The following is a 27,609-nucleotide window of genomic DNA, read 5'->3' as shown; positions in this document are numbered from 1 at the left end:
AAACAAAAATGGATTTTAAATTTATATGGCTTTCATAGCCTTTGTGGACTTTATATAGGCGACAAATTGCCATAAGCTCATGCATCGCAAATCTTGTGACCTGTCACTGGCCAATTTTCTCGCACATTAAATGGGTCTTTATAATTCTTGCAAGGCATTTTAAAAATAAAGCCGCATTAAGCAAATTTATCTGCATGAATGCGAGAAAGAGATAGATAGATAGACCATATAGATGATAATTTCTTTGTTTGCATCCTGGCCATTTTATTTCCATATCATTTTTATTGTCTATAAAATTTTTTCGCCACTTATAACCACCACCCACACAATTGCACTCGCAACGTAATAACCGTGCTGGCAAAATGTTTGTGTATGAGTGAAAGATAAATGCGTTTTCACTTTATGACTTTCGTGTCGGCATAAATTTGTTAATACCTTTAGGCCAAATTTATAACATAATAAATGCTCATAATATTTAACTTAACATTGTGCCCAGGCTCGGGACCAGGAGAAAGACCTGGTTGTGGAAAGTTGGGTGGATCGGAATGGGGGGATGGGTTTTCGATAAAATCAGGCAATGTCTGGTCCTCTCCTTCGATGGGCGATGGGCGATGGGCGGGAGACGAGACAGCTGCAGTGCATTTGCACACACGAAATTGAGTTATTGCACATGAAGGCAAATTAAACTTCATAAATATTTAAAATCAGAGATTAAACACGGCATTGTGCTGCCCTGTTGATGCGACTTCTGGCTCCCCAGCTCCCCAGCTCCTCTGGCCCTCCAGCTCCTCTGGCTCCTCATCTGGTCTCTCAGGTTGCCAATTAAACGGGCATTATCTGGCATAACTGCAATTTAAGTAGCCACATTCGCCATCACATCTCCCCAGTGCCGAGTGCTCGCACGTTTCTCCTTTTCATTTTAATGTTGCTGGATGGCAGGATTTCGATGCGGTTGCAATGACAGCACGGCAGCAACATCGGCGGTGCAGCGGCAAACGATCAATTTAAAGTAACGATCCCGCGAGCAGAAACAAAAACCACAACTGCAAATGGCGATACTCGTAAAAATGAAATGTATTTCTTTTTTTTGTTTTGTTACCATGATCTCCTTTCCTTTTACCCCTTTGCGAGGCAATTCCGGCCTACGTTCGAGCTGCTTGATGATCGCTGGCAAAAAGGAGAATTTATATTTACGACTTGGCCAAACAACGGCGAACAGCAAACAAATGTTGAGCAGCTTGTTGCAATTTTTCAATTTAATTTGCCCGATGAAAGGCAAAATATAAATAACAGTACATTTTGTCAACGAATTCGTGCAGAATAAGTATACAATTTTGAATTCATAAAGCAATTAAAATTAAAATTGTTTTCATACACAGAATAGATGGCTGAGACATGCACTTAAATACTTGAAAACACCTCTCTGGCAATTCCTTAATTTATTTTGGTTGATACAAGGATACATTTTAATATCCTATCAAACACTTTGTCAATGTTTTTCTACGAAAATCCTGAATTCATTTCAGACCTGTTCTTTAAAGAGAAGAAAGATATATTTCAAAATACAAAATAAATATTATGTTTTTTGGAATATTCTTGAAATATTTCAACACAAATTGCTTATAAATACCAGGTCCATTTTGAAAATAAAGTAATTTCATTTATTTTCATTTTAGAAATTTCTAACCCATTCTCCTCTCTGTTCTCCAGGTACAAATGGTCTGCGAAGACGCGGCCGACAGACATACACCCGCTACCAGACGCTCGAGCTGGAGAAGGAGTTCCACACGAATCACTATCTGACCCGAAGACGGAGAATCGAGATGGCGCACGCGCTCTGCCTGACGGAGCGACAGATCAAGATCTGGTTCCAGAACCGGCGGATGAAGCTGAAGAAGGAGATCCAGGCGATCAAGGAGCTGAACGAGCAGGAGAAGCAGGCGCAGGCCCAGAAGGCAGCGGCGGCAGCGGCTGCGGCGGCGGCCGTCCAAGGAGGACACTTAGATCAGTAGATCGGCAGATCTATCGATCTATAGACCTTTAGATCTGTAGAGATGAATTAGGCGGAATGGCGCAGAGACAGATACAAAGCAACTATATTGTAACAAATGAACTATTTACTTAAATGAATAATATTTAAATATTTTGATGGTACTTGTGCGAATACGAAACTTAACCTAAATCGAACCTAATGGAATTATTTCAAGCGTTTGAGCAGCAACCGAAAATACGTAAATGAAACAAAACTACAAACTAATTAACTAGGCTAAGTAAATAAAAGTAGTGGAAAGAGCGCAGATTATAAACCTACTTAGAGTTAAACAACAAAAACCAACAATTTTAATTTAGTTCCAAACGAAAAAATTTGAAAAAAGATTCGCAAGCGTTAGATTTATGTTTACCACATGTAGAGAGATCCCTCGAAATTAAAACCTATGTCCTGCCCCCCTTTGTTGCTTACTGCTATGTTTAAATTAATTTTCGCGAAAAATACTCAAAAATTTAAGAACAAAAGAAAACTATACCAATATAATGTTGAGCGCGAGCAAAATTCTGTTGATATGAATTTTTGGTAAGAACCAGTTCTAAACCAATTTAAGATACGTGACAAAGGAAACGAAAAACAAAAAGAAAACTATTAAATTTTAACTTGAATATAAATAGAATTTGTTAGCCAAGTAAACATATTGCGAAACGAAAAACAAACGTTTTTGGGAGGATCGAATATTTGAATGTGTATAGTTTGTGCTTATTAAATAAAATAATGCAATTTTAGTTAACTCTGTTTATTTTTAAACGAATTTGTTTAGTTCTCGCCCAAACGACTAGAGTGAAGCTGTTTCTTTAAGTAATGTGTAGTGTGTTTACCTTTTAAATTAAATTAAATTAATGCCTAATTTTATTATTATTATGTTTAGTTTAATGACAAGCGTTTATGAGATTATCCGATAGAAGCGGCGAGAAGAGGAGTACGACAAACCGTTTGCCCCGGCAAACGCAAATAAATTATTGGTTTTGAAAAAATCTGAAAAAACAATGAGAAAACGAATTCGATTGTTGTGTTATTATTTTAGTTCATTGCCATTGCGATTTTCTGTTCTCCCAGTGTAATTAGAGCCTGAGTTGTTTGAGAGTTTGCGGGCTGCCCGCTTGCATGCGAAATTGCTTTTGATCTCGTTCCGTTAATTGATCGTGAGTTGTACGCTCTATAGAGATACCCATATACAGATTACGATTACGATACCGATACCATATATAGTTTAGTGGATCCCCACGAGCTGTGCTCGAATCACAAGTCGGTGTGTCCCGAAACTTGATCCTTCAGTTGAGTTTCCGAACTCAGTTTGTCCCAGTTTGGGGGCCAACGATGCCCTGCACAAGATGTATACGTAACTAGAGCCTAAGATTCGATTATAGATATATTATATATATATAAATCTTGATATATATTTATGTATTTATATGGATCGAGTATAAATGGACAAACAATAAGAGAGAAAATATCTGCGGAACGGAACGGAGGCAGATGCAAATACGTAAATAAGAATAAGTTAAATGTTATAGATTTTAAACGCGAACCGAGATACGTTACTGTATACATACACTGAACGAAAAAGTGGCGAATGAGAGGCGTGGATCGATGGGGTATTCCCCGCCACCGCAAAACCAAGAATAGACGCTAAAATACAATACTTGAATATTTAAATGTGGATTATCGTAGCAACAGATATACGTAAAAAAAAAAACGAGACCGATTCGGAGGAGTCTTGCATATAGTACTGCATCCTACCATTTACCTACTACTCACTTAAGTAATACCAGTGCATTCGTAGTAATAATAATCGCTACTTACGTGTACATTGCTAGTGGCTTTTACTTTAGACTCTCTGACCCTCGGACAGGCGGGACGAGCAGCCTATCCAGATCGAGATTACTACTTTTCCTAAATAAAGATCAGATCAGACCTACAAATACTTTGCAGCTACTTTTTCTACTTGTACTTTCCCCTCCCCGCGATCGCCGATTGGACCCGCAAGCTCCGTTTATACCTAATCTATTTAACTCTAATTTAAAGCCATTCTATGTTAGCTCCGTAAGTTGTAAATTATCAATATGAACTATACGTAAAAGAACAAACACAAAACAAACAGCAACCAGTGAGAATGTGGAAAATGAAACAAATAAATTAAACAAAACGATTTAAACAATTTATGAATTGTCTTTGGATTTTTTATTGAAACGGAGTGTGTTCTGAAATTTTGATGATAAGAACTTCTAATACTGGGTAACAGAAAAATGAAAGAATAACCTTGATGGGAACATATATACATTTCTATGACTCAATCGATGAACCTGATGAAGAATTTATTTGCGTGTCAATTAATCTTTCACGATTTCAAATTGAAGAGGCAAATTTTCCGTTGATCTTTTTGAAATTTCTTGCGCCCTTTAATTTGTTTCCGGCAACTATTGTATCTTTAAATGAATAAATTTAAATTCGGATAAATGTTAATAGTGCATCCTTGGAGGTATTCCAGCCCGCCCACGAGTGGATGAGCAAAATGAAGGTGCCGATATAAAGGCTGTGCAGAGGCCATGGACTTGTGGGGCTATCGCGCACTTTTCTCCGAAATCGGAAAGCTTAGCCATTGTGTGGTCCAATTTAGCAATGTATTAGACTTATTAATATGTAATTAAATCGATTAAAGAGAACAAGCATTTTAATAAATATTTAAAACTTTGAAAATGAAAACGTTTTCTAGTTATATTTTTTGATAAAAGCAACACATGAGAATGTACAAAATTTCATTTTTGATTTTAAAATTGAACTTATTTGCGTATCGATTAATTAGGTGTCCACTATTGCAAATTGCCTATGATTGGGTCCTGTTTTGCGGATTCAAATTTTCCATATATATTTTTAAAAATGTTGCGACCTTCGCCCCCTTTTTTCTCCTACTTTTTATCAAGCTAAAAAATGCAATATTTTTGAATCAAGGCGCCAAGTGTTCTTCCTCTTCATGAACATGAGTCATAATTTTCCTGAGCTGGTAACACCAACATCGTCTTTCTCTTTGACCCCCAGTCTGCATAGCAACCCCTCACCACTTTCTTCACAACTCCTTTCCCCTTAAGATGAGACAGCATTTTTTCGGTCTGGCAACACTTGATTCTTTTAATTTGCCAGTGGCAACGCTTGATTCTTTAAATTTCTGAGAAATTTTAAAATATGTAATATACAAGTAAAATACATGTAAGTGTACATCTACAAGTAAAATTAAAATTTTGCTTACATTATACTAAACAGTAAATGTACACGAATTTTACTTATACCTTACTTTTACTTTTAATTTTACACAAATACTACTTAAATTTTACAAAAACAGATGTTGTAAATATAAGGTAAGGAACACGGCTAAGACTCTAGCCCGGACTCATTCCCTTGTGAGTCTTATAATAGAAACAGGGGCATAGCCAGAGGCGTCTGATTTTGGGGGTCCGAGCTAAGTAATGTGTCTCTTTGTCTAAAAAAATGTATGCATAAAAAAGGATCCTAAAAATCATGTTGAATCTGGGTCTTAATGTTTTTTTTTAGACCAAGATTCTATAATAAATGCGGATTTCCCATAGATTGAATTTATTATGTTAAAAAAAAATCAAAACTCACTATTTATTCGTCCGTTATTTTACAGCACTCAAGACTCTTAGCAATCAAATCGATGCGACTAGCGCTCTTCAAACGTGTTTTGTGATTGTTATTATAAGATCCAGCTTGAATTTACTTTAGCTCAGTTCCCTTTGTGAGCTCGGTCGGCATCGTCATAAGCTCGGTCGCACGTGCTTTCCAAACCACTTTTATCAGTACGCACTTTATTTAACAACCACCTATGTGAGTGTTTTGTGCTCTCAAGTGCATTTATAGTGCATCCGGAAGATAGATAGCAAAAAATAGATTATGAAACTCAACTCGTTTTTATCAAATCTGCTGTTTCTTTGTGCGTTCTCGCTGAGGCTCGGAACAAGTGAGTAAAGTTCAAAATGATAATACAGTTCGATCGAATATAAACATTTTCTGTATATATACGCGAGCTTTGGTTGTATACATATTGGCATGTTCAAATGGTTCTACAAAACAAACCTCTCAGAGAGAGATTCTCAAAACGAGATTCAAGCCGGTTCATCTTGAAATCGCGCGTTGCATTCCCATCAGTCATCTTTGTTGATATCTGCTGATTTTATGTTTGCTTAGTATAGACAAGAGAGCACAATATGTTTAAACTGAAAGCCAGTGTTTACGGAAATAAATAATAAAAATCGGGCTGTTCTAGCAAACTTGCCGGCAATTCTCACAGCTACGTAATCATTCCTTGGAAATATTACTATTCAGTACTGAGAAATCGCTATAATGAATAATTCATTAATAAATATCATAGGGATTTAATAATTATTTTAAAATTCACCATCACCATTTTAAAAACATGTAAAAACCTAAAGTGATTAAATTTTTGCCAAAACAAAGTAATTTCTAATAACATTAAATTCAAGGAACACAGTTGTGGAAAAAATACAACTTACATCTTCTCGTTCGCATTTAAATTTAAAATTTTCGGATATAAGCAGAATATGATATGGTATGAAATGGATATATGATCAGTATCCTTTCAAATAATTGGATACGACGAAAAAGGAATATTAGTAGCATCCTTAATATATTTAAGTACGGAATACTTTCAGTATTTTCGGAATGTGATAGCTCCCAGTTTGAGTGCGACAATGGCAGCTGCATATCGCAATATGATGTCTGCAATGGCGAAAAGAATTGCCCAGATGGATCCGATGAAACGGCCCTGACCTGCGTTTCCCAGCGACAGCACTGCACCAAACCCTATTTCCAGTGCACCTATGGAGCCTGTGTGATTGGGACAGCGGGATGCAATGGAGTCAGCGAGTGTGCAGATGGTTCCGACGAAACCAGGTTGAGATGCGGCAACGAGGACGTTATACGCCAGCACGATCGACGTCTTCAGGGCAATTGTCAGTAAGTAATAAGATAGGTATTTCTAAAAAATAAAATTAAAATGGAAAATCAACAATACATCTTTTAAAAAATATCTTTGTTGACTATATAAACACAATTCTTTTTAGGGACAATGAGTTCAAGTGCCCATCCGGGATTTGCCTGGACAAGGGCAATTTCCTGTGCGACGGCAAGGACGACTGTGCGGATGGGACTGGGTTCGACGAATCCGTGGATCTGTGCGGCCACATGGAGTGTCCGGCGTATTCCTTCAAGTGCGGAACAGGTGGCTGCATTTCGGGCTCCTTATCCTGCAACGGGGAAAACGACTGCTATGATGGATCCGATGAGGCCCCTCTGCTGTGTAACACCACCAAGAAGGTCACCACCCCATCGCCGGTTGAGACTCCGCTGGAGCTGCTGGGATGTCCCCTGCCAATTGGCGACGAAAGGCCCATCTTGACGGGCGAGGGCAGCCGCATCCTGACTGGACCCATCATTCGGGGAACTGTGCGCTTCTCCTGCAATCAGGGTTATGTTCTGGAAGGCGAGGAGAGCAGTTATTGCGCCAAAAAGAAGTGGAGCACTTCCACGATCCCGAAATGCGTGAGTAAGTGGTTCTATTTAAGGTTTATGGTACGTTTATTGTCTCATATGGGATCCTTTCCTTTCCCTAGAATACTGCAGCACCGCTGGGGAATTCGATGGCTACTCCACCAAGGCCTTGTGCACTCACAACGGACAGCAAGTGGAATGCAAGAAGCCATTTCATCCACCCGGAACGGAGGTCAAATTTGTCTGCTCCACTGGATTCAAGACCCTTAGCACTCTGCCGGAGATGAGGTGCATGAAGGGAGGTTATTGGAACAGAGGTCGCCAGCGATGCGAGCAGGATTGCGGTCAGATTGCCACGCCCACTAAGAGCTTCTCGGCTAATGGGTATACGATCAACAACACGGTTGTACCCTGGCATGTGGGACTGTAAGTATATTTTGGGATTCAGTGAATGGCATTCCTAATCAGAACTCCCTGTATAGGTACGTCTGGCACAATGAGAAGGACTACCATTTCCAGTGTGGAGGATCTCTGCTCACTCCGGACCTCGTAATAACCGCTGCCCATTGCGTATACGATGAGGGCACCCGACTACCTTATAGCTACGACACTTTCCGGGTGATCGCGGCCAAGTTCTATCGCAACTACGGGGAGACCACGTCGGATGACAAGCGGCGGGATGTGAGGCTCATCGAAATAGCGCCGTAAGATTCTAATTATATGTATTTTAACCGATACATAAACATTTACTTGTCCCCCATAGTGACTACAAGGGTCGCACAGAGAACTATTACCAGGATCTGGCCCTACTCACCCTCGACGAGCCCTTCGAGCTGAGCCATGTGATTCGACCCATTTGCGTGACCTTTGCCAATTTTGCGGAGAAGGAGAGCGTAACGGATGAAGTGCAGGGAAAGTTTGCTGGCTGGAGCATCGAAAACAAGCACGAACTGCAATTTGTGCCCGCCGTATCCAAGGCCAACTCCGTGTGCCGGCAGAATCTGAAGGACATTCAGTCGGACAAGTTCTGCATCTTCACGCAGGGCAAGTCTTTGGCCTGCCAGGGTGACAGTGGCGGAGGATTCACCTCCGAAGTACAGACCACTTCCTTCTCCACCCGGACCACCGCCCGCCACTACCTATTCGGGATAATCAGCAATGCACCCAATGCAGATCAGTGTGCTCACAGCCTGACGGTGTTGACCAATATCCAGTACTTCGATGACATGATTCTGAGTGCGATAAAGAGAAGCATGGAAACCAGGGCCTAGGTCCTAAAATAAGTTAGCTTTCTTGCAATTAGAATAGATTTGTTTTCAGAGATTCGGCGGCCATACTCTATTGTTTTCCAGCCAATGCTAGATTAAGCTAAAAGAAAAAGTATATTAAATAAAACTAGTCTCAAGTCAGATTTTACCATCATAAGTTATATACAAACATTAGATCTTACATTTTAACCATAAAGAGCACGTTGCCTTTATAAGGGTTATAGGATTTATTTATTGAAGACGAATGGGTGGATTATATATATGAGAGTGGGGATTATGATCGGGTTTCCTCAGTTTTTAGTCTTGGCCGATTCCCGAATGTTGAATTTCGGAACACGATCTTTTCTGGCCAGTATTTTGTTGGAGTTGTCCTCGATATTAATGGCGCTGATGATCAGATTGACCCGTCGCTCAATAACGCCAATGAAAAGCTTCACATTGTGAACGGTCAAAAAAGTCTTGGTACTGAGTACATTTAGGATGGGAGCATCATCACAGGCCAATTGTCTGCAAAGCGATTGTCAGTTAGAAAACGATTAGGGGTAGTCTTCTAAGATCTAACCTGAATATATCCTCGATGCCTTTAAGAAGCTGTTCTAGTCTGATGCTTAAGGTGCGCTTCTTTTCTCTAGTCTCCTCCGCGAGTTGCTCAATTCTTTCTTGTTCAGCATTTAGATAGTCCAGAGCCTCAGTCTTCAGCTTCAACTCCTTTTCGGTCTGCTCCGATTTCTGACGTTCTGTTGGCAATATACAAGGGTGGTCAAAAGTATTTTCACAAAAAAAAAGTTAAATATATTCATAATTTGAACTTACATCTTGTTAACTTTGGCATCAATGGAAAGGTAATTTAAGTGCCGTTTGAATGATACAATACATTTCTTAACACATTCAGTACTTATTGAAAAGGACGAATTTGTGTGAAAATGTCCTTTTTGAACTTTTTTCCTCGACTTGAAAACTTAAATTTTTTGATGCAAAAAGTTTCTTCAAACAAAAATAATAGTAACTGCAAAAAGAATTTTTCAAAAATCATTTTGCTTATATTTTTTATGATTTTTTAAAGGTGACACTGTCGGAAAAAATTTGTATGAAAAAGAGAAAAATATGCCTAAAATGCATGTTTCTAAGCATTTTCAAAAAATCATAAAAAATATAAGCAAAATGATTTTTGAAAAATTCTTTTTGCAGTTGCTATTATTTTTGTTTGAAGAAACTTTTTGCATCAAAAAATTTAAATTTTCAAGTCGAGAAAAAAAGTTCAAAAAGGACATTTTCACACAAATTCGTCCTTTTCAATAAGTACTGAATGTGTTAAGAAATGTATTGTATCATTCAAACGGCATTTAAATTACCTTTCCATTGATGCCAAAGTTAACAAGATGTAAGTTCAAATTATGAATATATTTAACTTTTTTTTTGTGAAAATACTTTTGACCACCCTTGTATGTAATGAATATATATTTACGGGTAAAGTCACACTTTAATGATTGTAAGCATTAGCCCACCTATTTCATCCTGTAGTTCCTGTGTGGAATCGTTCAGCACCTCCACCTCGTGACTCAGCTCGTTGACATAATTGAAGAGGGCAAAGTTCTCGTCCTCCTGCCGCTTAAACTGGGCCACCAGTCGCTCCGCATCCTCCTCGCCGTATAGCAATTTGATCTTCTCGATGATCTCCTTGTACTCCAGGAGCTGCCTCTCATAGTTCTCCTTCTGGCTCTGCTTCTTGTCCAGCTCGCGCTGCTCCAGCTCCGGGTTTAGTCGCTTTTGACCTTTGATGTCGAAGAACTTCTGTAACTTGGCATCGTGCTCCAGGCGGCGCTGCATCTCACGCATCTCCTGGATGTGCATCACCTTATCGTTCTCGTTGCGGTCCTTCAGGACGGATAGCTTATTGCACAACTCCTCCCGCTGGTCAAAGGCCAGAGTCGACTGGTCTATTAAATCCATAATGAACTTTTTGCCCTCGTTAAACTGAGTGACCATCGACTGCCACATGTCGTTGAAGTTGGCCCTTAAAGTTTATCAAAATATCAGAAAGCTACTTCGGCACCCGGTTTTCTATCTTATACTTGGGGGGGAAAATAAGAAGCCTTAAAATTTGCTAACACTAACAATATTTTTAATGAAAATATTCTGAATTAAAATAGTATTTGGTGACCCCGACATATAACTACTTTTAATGTTTCTCACCGATCTTGCAGCATATGATTAATGGCGTCCCGCATCTTGCTGTTTTCGGTGAGCACATCGCTGCACTTTTTGTTGACCACATCCAAGCGGTTCTCCAGTTTGACCACGCTCTTCTGGACCTTGCAAATGGTGTCCTTGTAGCAGTTATCGGGCACTTCGTTGCGGCGCAGTGCATCAATCTCCTTCTCCATTTTTCGGATGTGGCCCTCCAGTTCCCAAAGATTGGTACGCTCATTTTGGAGCACCCTTTGCAGGTCCGCCTGCTGTCCCTGGAGAGTTCCTAGGTGTTTCTCCCTCTGCAAAGGTGTTTATCTAATTATTAAAGACACTAAGCCATACAATAGCCACACACATAAGTGTTCTTTCTGGCATGAGTGCCTCCTTCAAGCGTCTTGATTTCCTCCTTTAGCTTCTGGTGCTCCACTTGCAAAACGTTTATCATATGGTTCTGTTTTTTCAGTCGCTTGGCTTTTTCCTCGAGGAGACCTCGAAGGTCCAGTTGGAGACCCCGATGCTGGCGCTGAAGTCTCTGCAGCTCGGCAGTGGCCAGTTGGTCAAGTTCGCTTTGGTCAGTCATTGTGACTTCGGTCTAGATATTAATACTTAATATTAAGATTCATTGATTCCATTCGTAAACAAGCGTTGCTTATGACAGGTTGCTTGGTAACGGCGTAGTTACATTCGGATAAGCCTTTTTTAAAGAAGACTTGGCCAGGATCCGCCACTAAAATTCCTAATAACTCGAGATATAATATTTTGTAAAAACTTCAGCGGGGAGCCTAGCTACTACCACCTCCGGGGACATCTAAGACTTCACACCGATTTGCTTACCCATATGAGGGCACAACAAAAGGGGTTTTCAGATTTGAGGTTCCCGTAAAAGTACTTTGCAAATTGTATCAAATGCATGGGTTTTGTTGTCACACGGAATACATTGTCATTAAACACAAATAAAATTATTAAAATGTGTAAAGTTTCAAGACGCACGAATGCGTTTATTATTCTCGGTTCTTTCGCTGTGGCTGTCCCTGTTATTATTTTCATCTTTCAAGATCATTTTAGGAGCCGTGCAATTTATAAATATGTTATATCATATGGAATCATATTGCTGTGGCCGATTCTTCTGGTACCAACCATTTATTTCATCTATAAGAAAAAGGTTAGTTTTCAAATATTAATTGTTGCGTATTAATTTTAGCTAAAATTTGCAGAGATATATCAGATTTTTGGTGCCATATGCTTTCATATGGTTAGTTCTAAGTTCTTTAATATTTATTTTTTTCCTACTTAATATGTTCCAAGTGTTGGATTACATCTACTTTTACTTAGATTTTAGAACGCTCTGCATCATAATGTTTGGTAAGTAAGAAATAATGCTCACCTGAGATTATTAAATAATAGATGTTGTTCACTTAGCAGGTGTTTTTTCAGGGTTTATGACACCAGTTTCTTTTTATTGTTATTACAAAAGAAAAATGTTGGCTGCGGTTGAATGATTTCTCCAACAGCAATGAAGTGTAAAATTTAAAGTAAAAAAATTTTAAATTTGGACCCAAGAGAATAGGAAAAAAAGGCTTAAAACGTGAAAAGAATCCTGTACCAAATGAAATTTAATAAACTTACTTATATAAAAATGTTACGATACTTGATATATGATTATGAATTTTATAATGACAGACTAACTGAACGCAAGGTCCAGGAAGAAGACCCGTCATCGTCTTCCTTAAAGGACTTGAAGGTGGTAAATTGATCGATAGAAAGACACTGGTAAAATGTATAGATGTTACTGTTTAGTTGTTTATAAAGGTTTGAAAATTCTACTGATTTGTTTTTTGATAAATAGTCTTCTTAGAGCATGCCGTAAATCAACATTTATTTTATCAATGTTAACTATTTTATTTGTGTACTGTTAATAATAGGGTGGTCTAAGAAAGACAACAAACACCTGGGGTTGGGTGTCTTTGGGCAGTTCATAAGCAAGACGGATGCTGAAGCGATTGATTTCAATCTCGAGGGTATGCAGATGTATCCTCGCTGGAACCGATTCGATTCGCTGGATTCTTTGAGAAGAGCAGGACTTCGAGTCCTTGAGTATAGCTAATCGGCACTCAAAAGGGTTCTAAAGCTCTTTCCCAGCTCCTGCACAATGTCAGATACCTCTAACGTTTCCTCAACGTTAAAGTGCACCCGTAGGATAGGAATTTTTTAATTTGTAACTCATGTTGAGCCAGCTAAAGTTGTCTCCATCAAAGGCGGGAAAACCTCCAATCGACCGAATGAGCCCTATATAGGGGGATCGCTCGCAGGGAATGGATGGGGATGAGCCCCACGAATGGTAATATTGAGAGTTTCTGCTGTGATGTCTGCCAATGAGAATATTATTTTGTGGGATCTATATATCTTTTCATTTAATATTTTTTTTTATTGGTTTAATTGGTCAAGTTCGGTCAGCCATTGTGAGTTAGGAGCATACATATGTGGTGCTCTTAATACATAATTCTAAGATTCATTGATTCCATACGCAAACAAGCTTGGTAACGGCGTAGCTCAGATGAGCATTTTCCAAAGAATAATTGGCTTTCAAACTTCAGGTTGTCCAATATATCTATAATCTTAATTTAAATACAAATTATTTACATTCCTTTTTGTCCTTAAAACCATTCACTTTAGTTTATGAACAAAAATATCCATATTGTAAAAGATACAAAATTTTCGTTCTGTGCGTAATAAGTAAATCATTAAAAACAATTGTTTAACTTGTTACCTTTTGAACAGTTTAAAAAGTCTTTCCCATAAGTTCTATCGATATTTAAACGAATCGAACCCACCGCTATAGATAAGGTATAACTAAACAGCTGGTGAGTCAGTCCACCCTCCAGTTTCACTTGTTAGAGCTATAGATTCTGTTAAAATGTCTCGATATTACTGCGGTTACAATCCGCCACCTCCCAACATCAGTAATTTTCTTCCGGGAAATATAAAGATCGACTGCAGCGTCTTCCCAACTTTGGACAAATGCGAAAGTCTTGGGAAACCCACAAGAGACCCACACTGGTAATGCTCCATGTCTTTGCCGATGACTTTGAAGCTCTGGAGAAATGGGTGGAGATAGCCTACAGACTAGCTGCCCCTGAAGCTCTCAGCGTGAGAATGGACGTTTACGTCGATGATATGTGGCAGTCGTATATCTTTAATGAGGACGACTTTAGCTTTTTCCGGGACGACGATTCCTTCACCCTGGATTCATTTCCACTGATTTACGCCGTAAGTGCGACTGGTGAAGTGTTCTTCTTTGGCGATTTTGCTGGACCGAAATTGCCCGATCTGGATAGCCTAAAGAATTTCTGTGAACAGGTGATGAACGGGACTGTAAGGGAGCCCACCTCAAAGGACCCCAAAGTGGAGGTTATAAACTTAGCCAGCTGGAACGAGCTTGTGTACGCATCTGATAAAGATCTAGCCGTTTGTTTATACAACTCCCTGCAGAATGGCACGGAGATTAACAAAAGCCTAATGATTAATCTGGATAGGCTCGGCGAAAGTCTGAAACAGGAGTCAGTGCGACTGTACAAAATGGATGTACATGGTGTTAGTGTCCCCAAAAAGTTCAATGTAGAATCTGCACCCGCCTTCTTTATCCTGCAAGAAGCTCAAAAACATAACCCTATTCGATGTAAATATGAGCTGGGCACATGGACGATGCTGAGATTTGTGGCCGAAAATTCCAGCGAGGAGCTTAAATACTACAACCGTCGAGGACATCTAAGACTCCACGCCAATTTGCTTACCCATATAAGGGACTTCTTCGATTTAAGCCACAACAAAAGAGGTTTTCTCATGTGAAGGGATCCTGAAAAAGAACTTTGCAAATTGTATCTTAAGCAAATGCAAGGATTTTGTTGTCACACGGAATACATTGTCATTAAATACAAATCAAAAATTTTAAAATGTGTAAAGTTTCAAGACGAACAACTGCTCTTATTGTTCTCGGTATTTTGGCATTGGCTGTCCCTCTGTTCAATATCGTCTATCAAGATTTTTCAGTGCCGCGTCAAATTTATAAATATGTCGTATCATTTGGAATCTTATTTTTGTGGGTGATTCTTCTGATACCAACCATGTATTTCATCTATATGAAAAAGGTTAGTTTTTATATATTACTTGTTGAGTATTAATTTTACCTTAAATACGCAGCGATTTCTAAAATTTTTGGTGCCATATGCTTTTATATGGTTAGTTCTAAGTTCCTTAATATTAATTTTTGTCATACTAAATTTATGGGATGTTTTGGATTACGTCTACTTTTACCGAACGGCAAGATATTCCTGCGGCTTAATGATATGTAAGTTAGAAATAATGCTCACCTGAGATTATTAAATAATAGTTGTTGTTCATTTAGTAGGTGTTTTGGTAGGGTTTTACATTCCAGTTTCTTTTTATTGTTATTACAAAAGAAAAATGTTGGCTGCGAATGAATGATTTCTCCAACAGGAAGAAAGTGTAAAATTTAAAGTACAAAAATTTTAAATTGGGACTCAAGAGAATAGGAAATAAAAGGATTAACGCGTGGTAACAAACCTGTTCCAAATGAAATTTAATAAATTAACATATATATGTATGTATCAAGCTCATTAAACGTTACGAACTATGATATGATATGATGATTATAAATTTTATATTGAACGTCTAATACTTGGCGCCCTAAATACTATCGATAAATGATGATTTGGTCGCTGATGAATATCGAACAACTAATAGTTAAAAAAAAATTAAAATTAAAAAAAACCGCAACGAATTCGAATTTAAAACGGTTGATACCATATCTATACTATCGGCGGCGGCGCGGTATTTTTCTCGGAATTTTATTCGCATCTCTAACGTTTAGAACAGCTGATTGCGTATCAATTAAATTAGTTTTTTTAGTTGTTGAAAAGAAGGCTCGCAGGCATAAGATTTGATGGCCAGAACGGCGGCCCAAAAATGACCGCCCGCAATCCCCAGACGCTGATGGCACTGCCCAACGAGGAGCCCTTCGACTTCCTGTTCAAGATTGTCCTTATAGATCGCTAATGAATATCTAACAATTATTAGGATGTTGAATTTACAAAAGAATACCGACAATACAAGACATGCAGTTTTCTTGGATCACAGGAAGTTGATAAACGAAGCATATGAATTTCAGCTTAAGTCTGAGCTTTTCAACTTCCATGTCAAGAAGGCGCATCCGCATCTGGAAAATGATGACGCGAAGTCCAGGAAGCGCAAGAGGAACGCTGGCAAAGACCCGTCATCGTTATCCTTAGAAGACTTGAAGGTGGTAAACGGATATCTGGAACTTCTGCCAAAACCCCTTAACCAGGCGGAAACTCCATCGATAGAAAGGCACTGGGAGGAAGCCTACAACCTGCCCCAACTCCATGGAGCCAACGAAAGCGGAAGTGTTCAGAGGTTCCAGGGAAAAGATAAGTCCTGCAGAGTATACTTGATTCCCAATCGATCCCGATTCTACAACCATAATGTGGACAATATGCCAGCTCTGCTGCACCAACTGCTGCCCGCCTATGATCTTATCGTGCTGGACCCTCCGTGGCGGAATAGGTACATTCGCAGGCTAAAGCGGGCCAAGCAGGAGCTGGGGTACTCGATGCTGAGCAATGACCAACTGTCGCACATCCCGATATCCAGGCTCACACACCCGAGATCCTTGGTGGCCATCTGGTGCACCAATTCAACGCTGCATCAGATGGCCCTGGAGAAGCAGCTACTGCCCAGCTGGCACTTGAGGCTGCTTCACAAGCTCCGATGGTACAAACTCAGCACAGACCATGAATTGATTGGTCCTCCGCTGGCGGATCCCACCCAGAAACAGCCGTACGAAATGCTCTACTTGGCCTGTCGCTCTGATGCTCCTGAGGATTACGGGAAGGACATCCTGAAGACCGAGCTGCTTCTCAGCGTGCCTAGCATTGTGCACTCCCACAAGCCACCACTACTGGCTTGGCTTAGGGAGTACCTGCAGCTGGAGGAGAATCAGGCGGATCCAAACTGCTTAGAGCTGTTTGCCCGGTTTCTGCATCCCCACTTCACTTCAATTGGCTTGGAGGTGCTTAAATTGATGGACGAAAGGCTTTATGATGTGGGTCAAGAAAATTAGTTAAGATAACTAATCAATTACATTTCTAGAGTATATATATATGTATTTAGTTATTTGTAAATTCTGATTTGTTTTTTTTCAAATAAGTGGTCTACTTCAAGCATGCCGAAAATAAAAATTTAATTTAAAGAAAGCATTTATGAGTTTTAACAATTTTATTTGTGTTCTGTTAATGAGAGCAAATGCAGCAGAATTTGTGTGTAGGCGGCCCGCGGATGCGATTCCTCCTCTCAGAGAAGCCAGCAATGCCCGGCCCAAGCTAAATGTTAAACATTTGGGGTGGCGTTTGTGGGATTTTGTGTTTTTTATCGTTTGTGTGTTAAATTAAGTATTAAAGGATAGTAAGCATTATTAATACACGTGGTTGATCGCAGGCTACTACTCCTGACCCTGGGCCATGGCGGCCGGGTTGGTGGGCTCATTGCCGCCGCGTTTCTTCGATCCAGAGACGATATCATCGATGCGCAGCAGCAGGATGGCAGTCTCCACAGCGGTCTTGTAGGTCTGCAGCTTGACGGCCAACGGCTCCCAGATGTTCTTCACATTCATGTCCACGATCTCGCCGGACTCGCCGTCGATTCCCCAGGCGCAGACGCCCTCACCGGTGTGCGAGGCGTGCTTGGCGCGCAGGGCGGTCAGGGCACGAATTGTGTTGGCTCCGCAGTTCTGGGCCAGTGTGCGCGGTATGATCTCCAGGGCGTGGGCCACCGCTGTGTAGGGTCCCTTGACCTGTTTGCGCGTCAGCAGCTGGGAGGCGGCCATCTCCACGGCTCCACCGCCAGCGACCAGACGCGGCTCCAACACCAAGTTGCGGGCCACGTGCAGGGCATCCTGCAGGTTGCGCTCCGTCTCGTTCAGAATGTCTTTGCTGGCACCTCGCAGCAGAATGGTACAAGCCTTGGGCTCCTTGCACTCCGTGACGAAGGTGAAGTACTCATCGCCGATCTTCTTGACCTCGAAGACGCCAGCACCAGTGCCCACATCCTTCTCGGTCAGCTCCTCAGTGCGGTTCACAATGGTGGCACCGCAGGCGCGAGCAATACGCAAATTGTCGGTCTTGCGCAGCCGACGGATGGCCGTGATGCCAGCCTTCAGCAGATAGTGCTGGGCGAGATCAGAGACACCCTTTTCGGTGAAGACCAGATCCGGCTTCACTGCAATGATGTCCGCGCAGATGCGCTGCACAAACTCCTCCTCGATCTGCAGCATGCGGGTGAAGTCCTGCTCCCCGATGATCTCCACGTTGGTCTGGCTCTCGCCCTTCTTGTACTCCAGCGAGCAGTCGAGCAGCACTATGCGGGGGTTCTCGATGTAGCGGCGCATCTTGGCGTGCGTCACGTCCTTGTTGATCATCACGCCCTTCAGGACGCACGACTCCTCGATAGAACCACCGGGAATCTTCTCAACCTTGGCATAGCTATGGGTGTATTATATTGTAGTATTGTGGTACAAATACAAGGTTATGGAAAGCGCCATTTTTGAACATATTCAAGCAAAGGAAAAAGTTATATGGATTTTAAAGAACTGATAATATAGGGCTTTGTATCTTACCGCTTGATATCAACCTCCAGACGTCCGTTCTCGCTCAGAGTAACAGTCTCGACGGCGTCCAGGGCGATCTTGACGGCCAGGTCTGACCACTTGCCGATGAACTTGGTGCCCACGCAGGCCTTGACCACATCGGCCATCTTGGCCTTGTCCTTGACGTCCAACGTGATGCTCAGCTCCGACTGCAGGTGGCCGACAATGTCCTCGAGGGCCTCGCGGAAGGCGCGGATAATCACGGTGGGGTGGATCTGTTGCTGGAGGAAGGGCTCGGCAGCGGCCAGCATCTCGCCGGCCAGGACGATGACCGATGTGGTGCCGTCGCCCACCTCCTCGTCCTGTGTGCGGGCGATTTCGATCATGCTCTTGGCAGCCGGATGCTGCACGGTGATCTCGCGCAGGATGGCGTTACCGTCGTTGGTCATCACGATACCGCCCATGGGGTCCATCAGCATCTTCAGCATGGCCTGGGGCCCCAGGCAGGTGCGAATCACATCGGCGATGGCCTGGAAAAAGGAGTTTAAGTCAGCAGATGGCCGGAAGAGCACGATAACCCGAAAACCCAAGTACCAGACTTGTGAGTCATACCTTTCCGGCTTGGATGTTCTCCAACTGCACTTTGCGGCCCGATTCTCTCTTTGTGTTTTGACCTGCCGGCGGATAATTCGATTGCAATTGGGCTCTGCGAGGTGCAAATTTCATACTCACTCAACACGAGTATTGGCTGCTGTCCACCGAACATTTTTTTGCTTTATTTAAACAATTGAACTCAGAAAAATGTCTGCTGCGGTAGAAAAAAGACCACGCGGTATAAAAGGTATCGACTATGAATAGGTTAATCGCCGTAGCCGCATATCGATATTTTCAGCCGATATTATTTTGACATGCACTTTTTTTACGTAAGTGGTCTGGGGCGCTATTGCCGAACCACGTAAAAAGGTGCCACACTAGGCAAATTGACTCGTCATTGTTACGACTCCAATGGCATTGCATTTCCCCACATAATATGCAGAACTCCTTTATTAAAACAATCGATGACACACTATTCGAGAAGGTTCTATAAAAAAAATGGGCAGACCGGCTCGTTAACTACTTCTGTCACATCCTGTGGGTACTTTAGAATAGTTTTTCATTTATTTTTCGCAAATATTCGTTATACTTTACGAGTTTAATTCAAATTCCTTAAAATTCGAGTCGCAGCTGCTTTTTAAGGTATCGATATCTTGAAACAGTGTGTTTACACTGACATCTTATCGATGTCGCCGAATTGGGGAGAACAGTGAATTCTGAAAGTTATCCATTTCGTTATTCCATTTTTTTAGATGAAAGCAAAAAATTACATATTTTTGGTTTTGGCATCCGTGATCTCGGCGAGAACTTAAGGTACAATTTTAACTTAAATACACTTTAATATTTTTTAGCGATCTCGCTCATTGGGAGTTAAAGCTTTTTTATCGTTGTTGTTAACAAAAATTTTGTAGTGTGAAGCGACTACTTTATACCTCGACTGCATTTTAAACGCATTGAATTATAATCGATATCGATAACAATACAGAAAACAGCTGTTTTCCTCTTTGTTTACGAACAATTTGGCGTCATTTCCTATTTAATATTATTATTAGTTACTAATTTATTAACTAGTAGAAAGATAAAGCCATGGACGCCAAAAAGATATCTTTTGGCTTCAGTAAACTGGCCAAGAAACCAAACATCCTTCCCAGCAAGCAGCCAAAAGAGGAAAGCAAAGTGGAACTGATAAAATGTTTGGAGGGAAACGAAATAATTTCGGTGGCGTAAGTTAAATAATTATTATTTCTTTAAGATCTTATTTTAGACCGCCATTTCCAGCGAAAAAGTGGAGGCCGCCCCGCTGATCATCCGAACGATTGGCATTCAGAAGACTTCGACCGCCCTGGCCAGTTTGATGAGGCGACGAGCGGTGCTGCTGGGTGAGGAGGAACCGGACCCGGAGGAGGAGACCTCAGCGGCCCAATCGATTGCGGAGGTCACCGCAGGCGGTACAACGGAGAGCCTGGAACAGCGAGCAGCTAGGGAATTACTATCCGCCAGCCAAAATAATGGTGCCGAAGGCATAGATGCTCAGAAACTCGTCCTTCCGGCCGTAAAAGCCGACGAACTACCTCTCGATGGCGCCAAGGAGGCAACACTCGATGACTATGACAATATTCCCATCCAGCAGTTTGGCCTGGCGATGCTTCGCGGCATGGGTTGGGTTGATCCGCCGCCAAAAAAGAAGGGCTCGGGGCCAATTGACGATGCTCCCTTCCTGCGACCCAAGGGAATGGGTCTGGGTGCTGATAAGGCACTCAAACCTAAAGCACTGCTAGTCCAGCCGGAGAAAAACGAAGTGCTCGAAATCAAGAAGCAGGCCTACGTACGCATCCTGGGCGGCAAGCAAAAGGATCAGTATGGCCAAATCCAAGGTTTCGACGACCATGCCGGTCGAGTTATCGTCAAAATGGCCATTGGTGGTAACAAGGAGGCGTTCAACGAGTTCCTCTGCCAACCCGTGTCCCGGAAAGAGTACTCCCAGTTTGGAAAGTGCATAAGTAAGTTGGAATTTGGAAAAATCTCTATGAAGCTAAGCAGTCGTAACGTTATTTCCTATTTTCAGACTCTGCAAAGTACGAAGAGTTTAAAAAACATGAAAATGAGCATGGCCAAATTGTTGTGAAGCAGGAAAAGTCATCAGAGAGCAGGGACAGAGACCGAAGAGAGGAGGCAAGATCACATCGGACCGAAGATCACGATCACAAAAGCTTTAAATCGGAGGAACAGAGATCTAGCAAAGACGAGTATCGCAGGAGATACAAGGATGAGGATAAAAAGTCTTATAAGGATGAAGACAAAAAGTCCTACAAAGATGAAGATCGCAGGGCATTTGAGGGTGATAGTCGAAGAGCACACAGGTCTTACAAAGAAGAGGGCAAAGCTTACAAGGATGAGGATAACAGAATGAAATATGTACAAGACCCACGAAGCAGTAGCTCCTCGGCCTCTAAGCGCGAGGAGCGTGAGCGGCGTCGTTCGCCCAGTCCCAGCAGCAGAAGTTCCTCTAAAAGTAAGCGCGACGCCCGTGATCGGCGGCGGTCACAGAGTCCCAGGAGTAGCAGAAGGGCGAAGAGCAGTTCGGATGAGGCGGACGACACGGGAGAGTCCACCGAAAGCGACTCGGACTCTGCATACGAGCGCAGGAAGCACAAGAAAAAGTCATCCAGTCGGAAGTCCAGAAAGCACTCGAAAAAGTCAAAAAACAAGTCGAAAAGGGCGGAAGACGAGTCCAGTTTAGAGAGCGATGAAAGCCCTAATGAGAATCATCGTCGGCACCCCAGCAAGCATAAAAAGAAGACCAAGAAAAGCAAACACGCAAGATCCCGCACGCGGTCTAGATCTAGGGACCGGAAGTGATTCGATCTATTCAGTTGAAATCTTTATTTAAATATAGTTCAATAGACGCTTAAGTTCTTTTGTATCTTACTTGGGATTATCATAAATTTCAATTAACTCACAAAATAATCACAAAAATGTCTTGTCTTTTGTTGCGCGTTCTTTTTCTCTCTCCGTACGCCTCGCTTCGAGATTTCTTTCGGTCTTACATGTTAAAAACTTATAGTAGGAGATGTGATGGGGCCAAGACCACGACGGGATTTGCTAGATTTCCGATGAGAAAACTTTCAATGTGCTGCTCTTATCTTTTACGATACTCATAGTTTCAAATGCAATGCTCGAGGGTGTATTTAGTGATGCGATGTGTGCATGATGGCAAGTAGATGACTTAGGCTTGTTTTATAATTTTTGGTCAAATGGTGATGAGTGTATCTGCTAGTCTGCGTTGATATTCTCTTTACTGCAGCTTCCTCTTGCCGCACTGGATCTTGTCGTTGATGATCTTCGAAGCCTTCTGGGTGATGGATTTGAAGACGTCCTTGTTCTGCAGCCCTGGCCACATGGCGATGAGCAGGGTGGCCAGATACATGAGCAGAAGATTGTTGATGATGGCTCCAATCCAGGCCAGAGCCAGGAGACCCAGGCTTATGATGATCACGAACTGGAAGGATACAAGTTGTAAGTGAAATAGCGATAACTGTATTATATTTCTCTTATATACACCACTCACCACTGTGGACTTGCGCTCCTTGAAGAGGTATTCGTACCAGAGCACCATATTGCTCTTGACAGCACAAACCTGACCGCAGACATCCTCGAACTTGGCCTCCTGGTCGCCATCCCAGTTGACTCCCCCAAAGATGAGACGCGATACCGTTGGGAATATGTAGTCCAATACCAAGCTGATCAGTCCGAGGAGCGACAGCAGGGTGATCAGCGAGAGGTCCAGATACCAAAGGACCAAGTAAAGGACGCTGGTGGCGCCGAACACCACTCCGGCGTGGTACTGCTTCTCCCAGGTGAGCACGCCGTAGGCTCCCACGATGGCCGTCCGGAAGGGCTCCAAGTCGTGCTTCAGCTTGTTGAGGGCACGTTTCTGTAAGGGAAAATGGGTATCTTAGCTATTGGGTTTCCCGCACAATGGCGACGCCGTTTTCCGGCCGGAAAGCTTTTGCGAATATCTCCGCTCGCTCACCTGGTCAACCTGTGATGCTGCCATCTTGTCTTGGCTTTCCTTTGTCTCTATTAAGGCCGAAGTTCGATTCGGTTCCCAGAAATGTAATTGAAGCCAAAGCCAAGGTGTTGCTTTCGGTTTGAGCGAAAAATCAATTTTCCTAGGATGAGTTTTTTTTTTATCGTTATTCGATATTAAAGGCGTTATCTGACTATCGGTAAAGTCGCAATGTGACCGTAGATAAGTGAAACTAGGGATGGATATATTTGTTTTAAACAGGACTTTTTTTAACGAAATATTTTGTCTCAGTTAGTTTAAATTAATTTTGCTTTAATTTAAGTGGTTGGATAGCAACCTATTTTATATTATTTATATTTTTCCTTAACTCTATTCAAATTTTTATTGATTTATTTGTATTCCGAAAAGGAAGCGATATATATTTAAGTTTTTCTAAGTTAATCAGAACATAAGTTAATCAAGACAAATCAAACCCGTTTTTTTGTGTTTTGTAAGGTAATTAAGTCGATTAAAGCTATTCTGAAAAAATAGTTTTGTTTAAAATTTTTGTTGATAGAAATTAATTATGATTTGATTGTGATTTTCCGCGCTAGAGCCTCGTATTGATTTCAACTACAATTGAGCGCACAACAAATACAGATTATAGTCGTTCAGCTATCCATATAATTGTGTAATTATGGGGGTGGGTGCCATCGGGGGTCAGACAATAGATTACTCCAGTGGACCAAATTAAATTTTATGTTTGAACAATTGATTACATGTTGGCGTAATATATGGACAGTAAATTGGAATTGAAGATACCCGACGGAATTGGGGCTGATGTTCCTCATCCTTTAAATAGAAAATTAGGCATTGTTCGCTTCATCAAAAAGTCTAAGCAGCTAGAATTGTATACCTTTTGTTGCTTTGAGAAGCACATCCCACCATTATGAAAGGCAGTAATATTATTGAGAGCCGGGCCATTTTTATTAAAAATAATTCAGTAGACAGAGATATAATTACAAAATATACTGAAATACAAGCGCGTGTTGTAACTAAACTAATAAAAGTTAAAAACCACCCGTCTTGGTTCCAAATGACCACTATAATGAACTCTACCGAATAAAAAATAAATTCAGTCGTATCTTCATATATTTAATTTGAATGATAGACAAAAAGTAATCTTGTTACTGGAGATAGTCACTACATATATCTAAAAATATCATTATGATTAAATAGATGTACGTAATGGTTAGAAGATGAATGGGAATTTTTAAGTGTTTTCCTCTTCGCAATACTGCACATCTTGTAAGCATGCCTTTTGGGTTTGGATTGTAAATTTCTTAAGGTTTTTCTTTTGTCATTTCCTTATTATTACTTCATGGTGGATTCCTTGTTGAGACCGATAGACGATTATTATAGTTTTCAAAGTATGAAATCAAATGATATTAAATGTGTGTTGCATATTCGCTTACACGATCCCTTTGTGTAATTTTATGATGCTCACTCGCAATCGAGCAAAATGTCAAATATAAAGCATAATCAATGAGATTACGTTCTTTTATCTTTGTGTATAGTGTAATGTGGGTTCAGTGTCTAAAAGCGTCGGCGTCCCCACGGGGCATTGTTTCCGCCGACATTGTTGCCGCGATTTCCGCCAGCACCGAATTCAAAAGCCTCTAGCTTATCCTGTCCTCCGGGACCAGAGTTGTTTCCAACCATGGTGGAATTGTTGCTGTTGTTTCTAAAAACTTCAAATGGTGATTCGCCCCCAAAGTTGTCAAAGCCGGAGTTGCTGCCGACGCCTCCGAATCCCTCCTGCAGATCGAGCATCGAGTTGAGCTGCTTGGCCTGCTGCATCAAGTCTTTCTCCTGGTTACGGATGCGCATGTCCTCCTCCTGCCGAAGCAAGTGGCTCTGCACCTCGCCCTGGTAACGACGCATGGTCTCCTCCTCGCGTTTTCGCATCTCCTCGGCCTGCTTCTCGCGCATCTCCCACTCCAGTTTCTTGCGCTCGTTGTCCACCTCGCGTTTCCTTAACTCCTGGCGCAGCAATTCGGTCTCTTGCTCATAGCGAGCGTACTCCATCTGGGCTTCCAGCTTGTCCTCCTCCATTTTCAGCTCACGCTTAAGGGCGTCCTGCTTGCTCTTGAACAGGCCGTGCAGCTGCTTCCATCGCGATCCGTACTCGTGCTCAAACGAGTTCGTGTCGGCGAACCGCGGTCCGATGCTACGCTCCTGGCAGAAGTCGGGCATCTTTTTGTTTAACGCCTTCTCTGGCAGCCCGTCATTGTCGTCGTTCACCTCCATCGGCTCCACCAGACAAGGTCGCAGCGACGACGTCAGGAAAAAGCACTTCTCATTGCACAGACGCAGACAGGCACTGGCCGAAGACTTCTTGGCGAACTCCACTATGCCCTCGCCGGTATGCTTGCCACGGTCGTCCACGGTGATGCTGGCACGTTCAATGGGTCCGAAGATCTCGAAGGACTGGTACAGCAGCTCGTTGGACACAAACTGGTTGAGATTGCTCACCCGCAGAATGGTGGCGTTGGGCGCAAAACGGACGCGCAGCTGACGGCCCTTGCGCATAGAGCCATCCAAGGCCCGCTTGGCCTTCTCGGCATTTGGATGGTAGTCGACCTTCAGGAATGTAAAGTTCTTGTCCAGGTTCGAGAAGATCTCGGTGATCTCGCCGTACGGCTTGAACATTTCGCGCAGCTCCTCATCGGTGATGTCGCCGGTCAGGTTGCCCACATACAGACGGTTGCGACCAGAGAACTTGGTCTCAGTGGGCACTTCAATGGGCGGCAGTTCGAGGGTGGGTCCGCCAATGCTGCGCAGACGCTGGGCAATGAAGAAATCTTCGCCGCGTTGGCCGCCGCCACCCATGGTATTGTTCATGCCTCCTGGTCCTCCAGACCGATTGCCACGGTTACCACGCTGCTGTTGGTTTCCACCTCCACCGCCGCCGCCGATCGTTTGATTGGGGCCACCGCCGCGTCCACGGAAGCCCTGTCCTCCCTGGTTATTTCCTTGATTTCCTCCCTGGTTGCCGCCTTGGTTTCCTCCCTGACCGCCACCTTGATTTCCCTGGCCTTGTCCCTGGCTGGCATTCTGATTGGACTGGTTTTGCCCACCGCTACCGCCGCGTCCTCTGAAGCCCTGTCCGCCTTGGTTTCCCTGGCCTCCTTGGTTACCTTGACCTCCTTGATCTCCTTGGTTGGCGTTTTGGTTTTGGCCTCCTCCTCCGCCGCGTCCTCTGAAGCCCTGGCCTCCTTGGTTGCCTTGTCCACCTTGGTTGCCCTGTCCTCCTTGGTTGCCCTGTCCTCCTTGGTTGCCCTGGCCTCCTTGGTTACCTTGACCTCCTTGATCTCCCTGATTTCCTTGGTTGGCATTTTGGTTTTGGCCACCTCCGCCACCGCGTCCTCTGAAGCCCTGTCCTTGTCGTTGTCCTCCCTGGTTACCTTGGATTCCTTGGCCTCCTTGATTGGCCTGACCCTGGCTGGCGTTCTGGCTCGGCTGAACTGGAGTGGCGTCTGCGGGTTCATTGTTCTTTGCGGGCACATTGGCCGCAGCCGGCTTCGGCGACTCGTTTGGCTGCTTCTGATTAGCATTATTTGCACCCTGGAAACCCTGGCGGTTTTGATTTTGGTGGCCTCCACGATTGCCGCGGTTGCCGGTGAATCCGCCGCGGCCACCGCCTCCGGCACCACCACCACCACCGCCTCCGGCTACTCCACCTCCACCTCCATTCTGGGTGTTCGGCCCGAATCGTGGTTTTTTTTCAGCAGGATTACCATCGCTAGCGGCGTTTTGCTTCGGGGCGGTGTGCTTGCCGATATTCTTATTGGCTAGATTGCCCCTTTGCTGGCGCTGCGGCAACGGAGTGGCGTTATTGGAGGTATTGAGCTTAACCGCACCTTCCATTGCACAAAAAAAATCCCTTTTTTCAGATAAAAAATGCTCTATGCCGAAAAACACCGATGGAAGTGTTGCCAGGTGGAAAAAGTGGTGGAAAGTAGAGATGGATCGATTGGCCGATACTATCGATGCTTGCAGAAATATTGCAGTATCGATGTTGGCTCTTAAGTATCGATTAATTTCACTAATTGCAACTGTTTCAATTAAATTAAAAAACTAATTTTTAAGTAGAACCTTATGCTCAAACTCCAAAAATGTGCTGGCCTGGCAACGCCACCAGTGGACCCGAATATTGCAAAAATAACTTTGTCAAAGTAGCGTCAATGGTTCACGTCAATATTGGAACAATGGAGCTATAAATAGAGTAGCTGAG

The 27,609-nt window shown here is 42.6% G+C and overlaps 9 protein-coding genes and 1 long non-coding RNA gene across 13 annotated transcripts in view; 6 read left to right on the top strand and 4 right to left on the bottom strand.

The window, feature by feature from the left end:
- Positions 1-3,049, top strand: part of LOC119555641 (homeotic protein ultrabithorax) — an 80,163-nt gene extending 77,114 nt beyond the window's left edge. For all 3 annotated transcript variants that reach the window (XM_037867197.1, XM_037867187.1, XM_037867177.1), the window contains one exon: positions 1,711-3,049. In XM_037867197.1, the coding sequence (XP_037723125.1) occupies positions 1,711-2,012 (302 nt within the window). In that variant the 3' untranslated portion in view covers positions 2,013-3,049. The remainder of the gene's footprint in view (positions 1-1,710) is intronic.
- A 2,756-nt stretch (positions 3,050-5,805) lies between these two features.
- On the top strand, positions 5,806-8,998 carry LOC119563155 (modular serine protease). The gene is made up of 6 exons (XM_037876414.1): positions 5,806-6,023; positions 6,736-7,039; positions 7,147-7,628; positions 7,696-7,999; positions 8,056-8,277; positions 8,337-8,998. Exons 1-6 carry the CDS (start codon positions 5,957-5,959, stop codon positions 8,842-8,844), a joined length of 1,887 nt encoding a protein of 628 aa, XP_037732342.1. The 5' UTR covers positions 5,806-5,956; the 3' UTR covers positions 8,845-8,998.
- A 133-nt stretch (positions 8,999-9,131) lies between these two features.
- LOC119563286 (coiled-coil domain-containing protein 63) lies at positions 9,132-11,611 on the bottom strand. Its single transcript, XM_037876611.1, has 5 exons — positions 11,387-11,611; positions 11,035-11,330; positions 10,347-10,855; positions 9,404-9,578; positions 9,132-9,348 (listed from the first exon to the last, which is right to left on the bottom strand). Exons 1-5 carry the CDS (start codon positions 11,609-11,611, stop codon positions 9,132-9,134), a joined length of 1,422 nt encoding a protein of 473 aa, XP_037732539.1.
- Positions 11,612-11,963: 352 nt separating this feature from the next.
- On the top strand, positions 11,964-12,673 carry LOC119562983. 2 transcript variants are annotated; one of them, XR_005222092.1, is made up of 3 exons: positions 11,964-12,193; positions 12,246-12,393; positions 12,454-12,673. It is a non-coding gene; the product is annotated as an uncharacterized LOC119562983 (long non-coding RNA). The 2 variants fall into 2 exon arrangements; XR_005222091.1 differs by having other exon boundaries at positions 12,451-12,673.
- Positions 12,674-13,936: 1,263 nt separating this feature from the next.
- Positions 13,937-14,903, top strand: LOC119556325. Its single transcript, XM_037868417.1, is given in 2 exon segments — positions 13,937-14,003; positions 14,006-14,903. Coding segments are annotated over 2 exon segments (930 nt in total). The 5' UTR covers positions 13,937-13,945; the 3' UTR covers positions 14,878-14,903.
- A 1,192-nt stretch (positions 14,904-16,095) lies between these two features.
- Positions 16,096-17,249, top strand: LOC119556316 (N(6)-adenine-specific methyltransferase METTL4). The gene has a single exon (XM_037868405.1). It carries the CDS (start codon positions 16,127-16,129, stop codon positions 17,186-17,188), a length of 1,062 nt encoding a protein of 353 aa, XP_037724333.1. The 5' UTR covers positions 16,096-16,126; the 3' UTR covers positions 17,189-17,249.
- Positions 17,250-17,323: 74 nt separating this feature from the next.
- On the bottom strand, positions 17,324-19,588 carry LOC119556307 (T-complex protein 1 subunit gamma). The gene is made up of 4 exons (XM_037868393.1): positions 19,442-19,588; positions 19,322-19,383; positions 18,740-19,239; positions 17,324-18,605 (listed from the first exon to the last, which is right to left on the bottom strand). The coding sequence occupies exons 1-4, from the start codon at positions 19,473-19,475 to the stop codon at positions 17,567-17,569; spliced, it is 1,635 nt and encodes a 544-aa protein (XP_037724321.1). The 5' UTR covers positions 19,476-19,588; the 3' UTR covers positions 17,324-17,566.
- A 711-nt stretch (positions 19,589-20,299) lies between these two features.
- LOC119563003 (G-patch domain and KOW motifs-containing protein) lies at positions 20,300-22,184 on the top strand. Its single transcript, XM_037876192.1, has 3 exons — positions 20,300-20,526; positions 20,582-21,303; positions 21,369-22,184. The coding sequence occupies exons 1-3, from the start codon at positions 20,390-20,392 to the stop codon at positions 22,160-22,162; spliced, it is 1,653 nt and encodes a 550-aa protein (XP_037732120.1). The 5' UTR covers positions 20,300-20,389; the 3' UTR covers positions 22,163-22,184.
- On the bottom strand, positions 22,163-23,497 carry LOC119563004 (ADP-ribosylation factor-like protein 6-interacting protein 1). The gene is made up of 3 exons (XM_037876193.1): positions 23,337-23,497; positions 22,872-23,237; positions 22,163-22,802 (listed from the first exon to the last, which is right to left on the bottom strand). Exons 1-3 carry the CDS (start codon positions 23,358-23,360, stop codon positions 22,599-22,601), a joined length of 594 nt encoding a protein of 197 aa, XP_037732121.1. The 5' UTR covers positions 23,361-23,497; the 3' UTR covers positions 22,163-22,598.
- Positions 23,498-24,446: 949 nt separating this feature from the next.
- On the bottom strand, positions 24,447-27,323 carry LOC119559213 (protein no-on-transient A). The gene has a single exon (XM_037872287.1). It carries the CDS (start codon positions 27,240-27,242, stop codon positions 24,909-24,911), a length of 2,334 nt encoding a protein of 777 aa, XP_037728215.1. The 5' UTR covers positions 27,243-27,323; the 3' UTR covers positions 24,447-24,908.
- Between the last annotated feature and the right edge of the window lie 286 nt (positions 27,324-27,609).

The sequence above is a fragment of the Drosophila subpulchrella genome, chromosome 3R (genome assembly GCF_014743375.2).
Source record: "Drosophila subpulchrella strain 33 F10 #4 breed RU33 chromosome 3R, RU_Dsub_v1.1 Primary Assembly, whole genome shotgun sequence".
NCBI lineage: Eukaryota > Metazoa > Arthropoda > Insecta > Diptera > Drosophilidae > Drosophila > Drosophila subpulchrella.
This window is presented reverse-complemented; position numbering and strand designations above follow the sequence as displayed.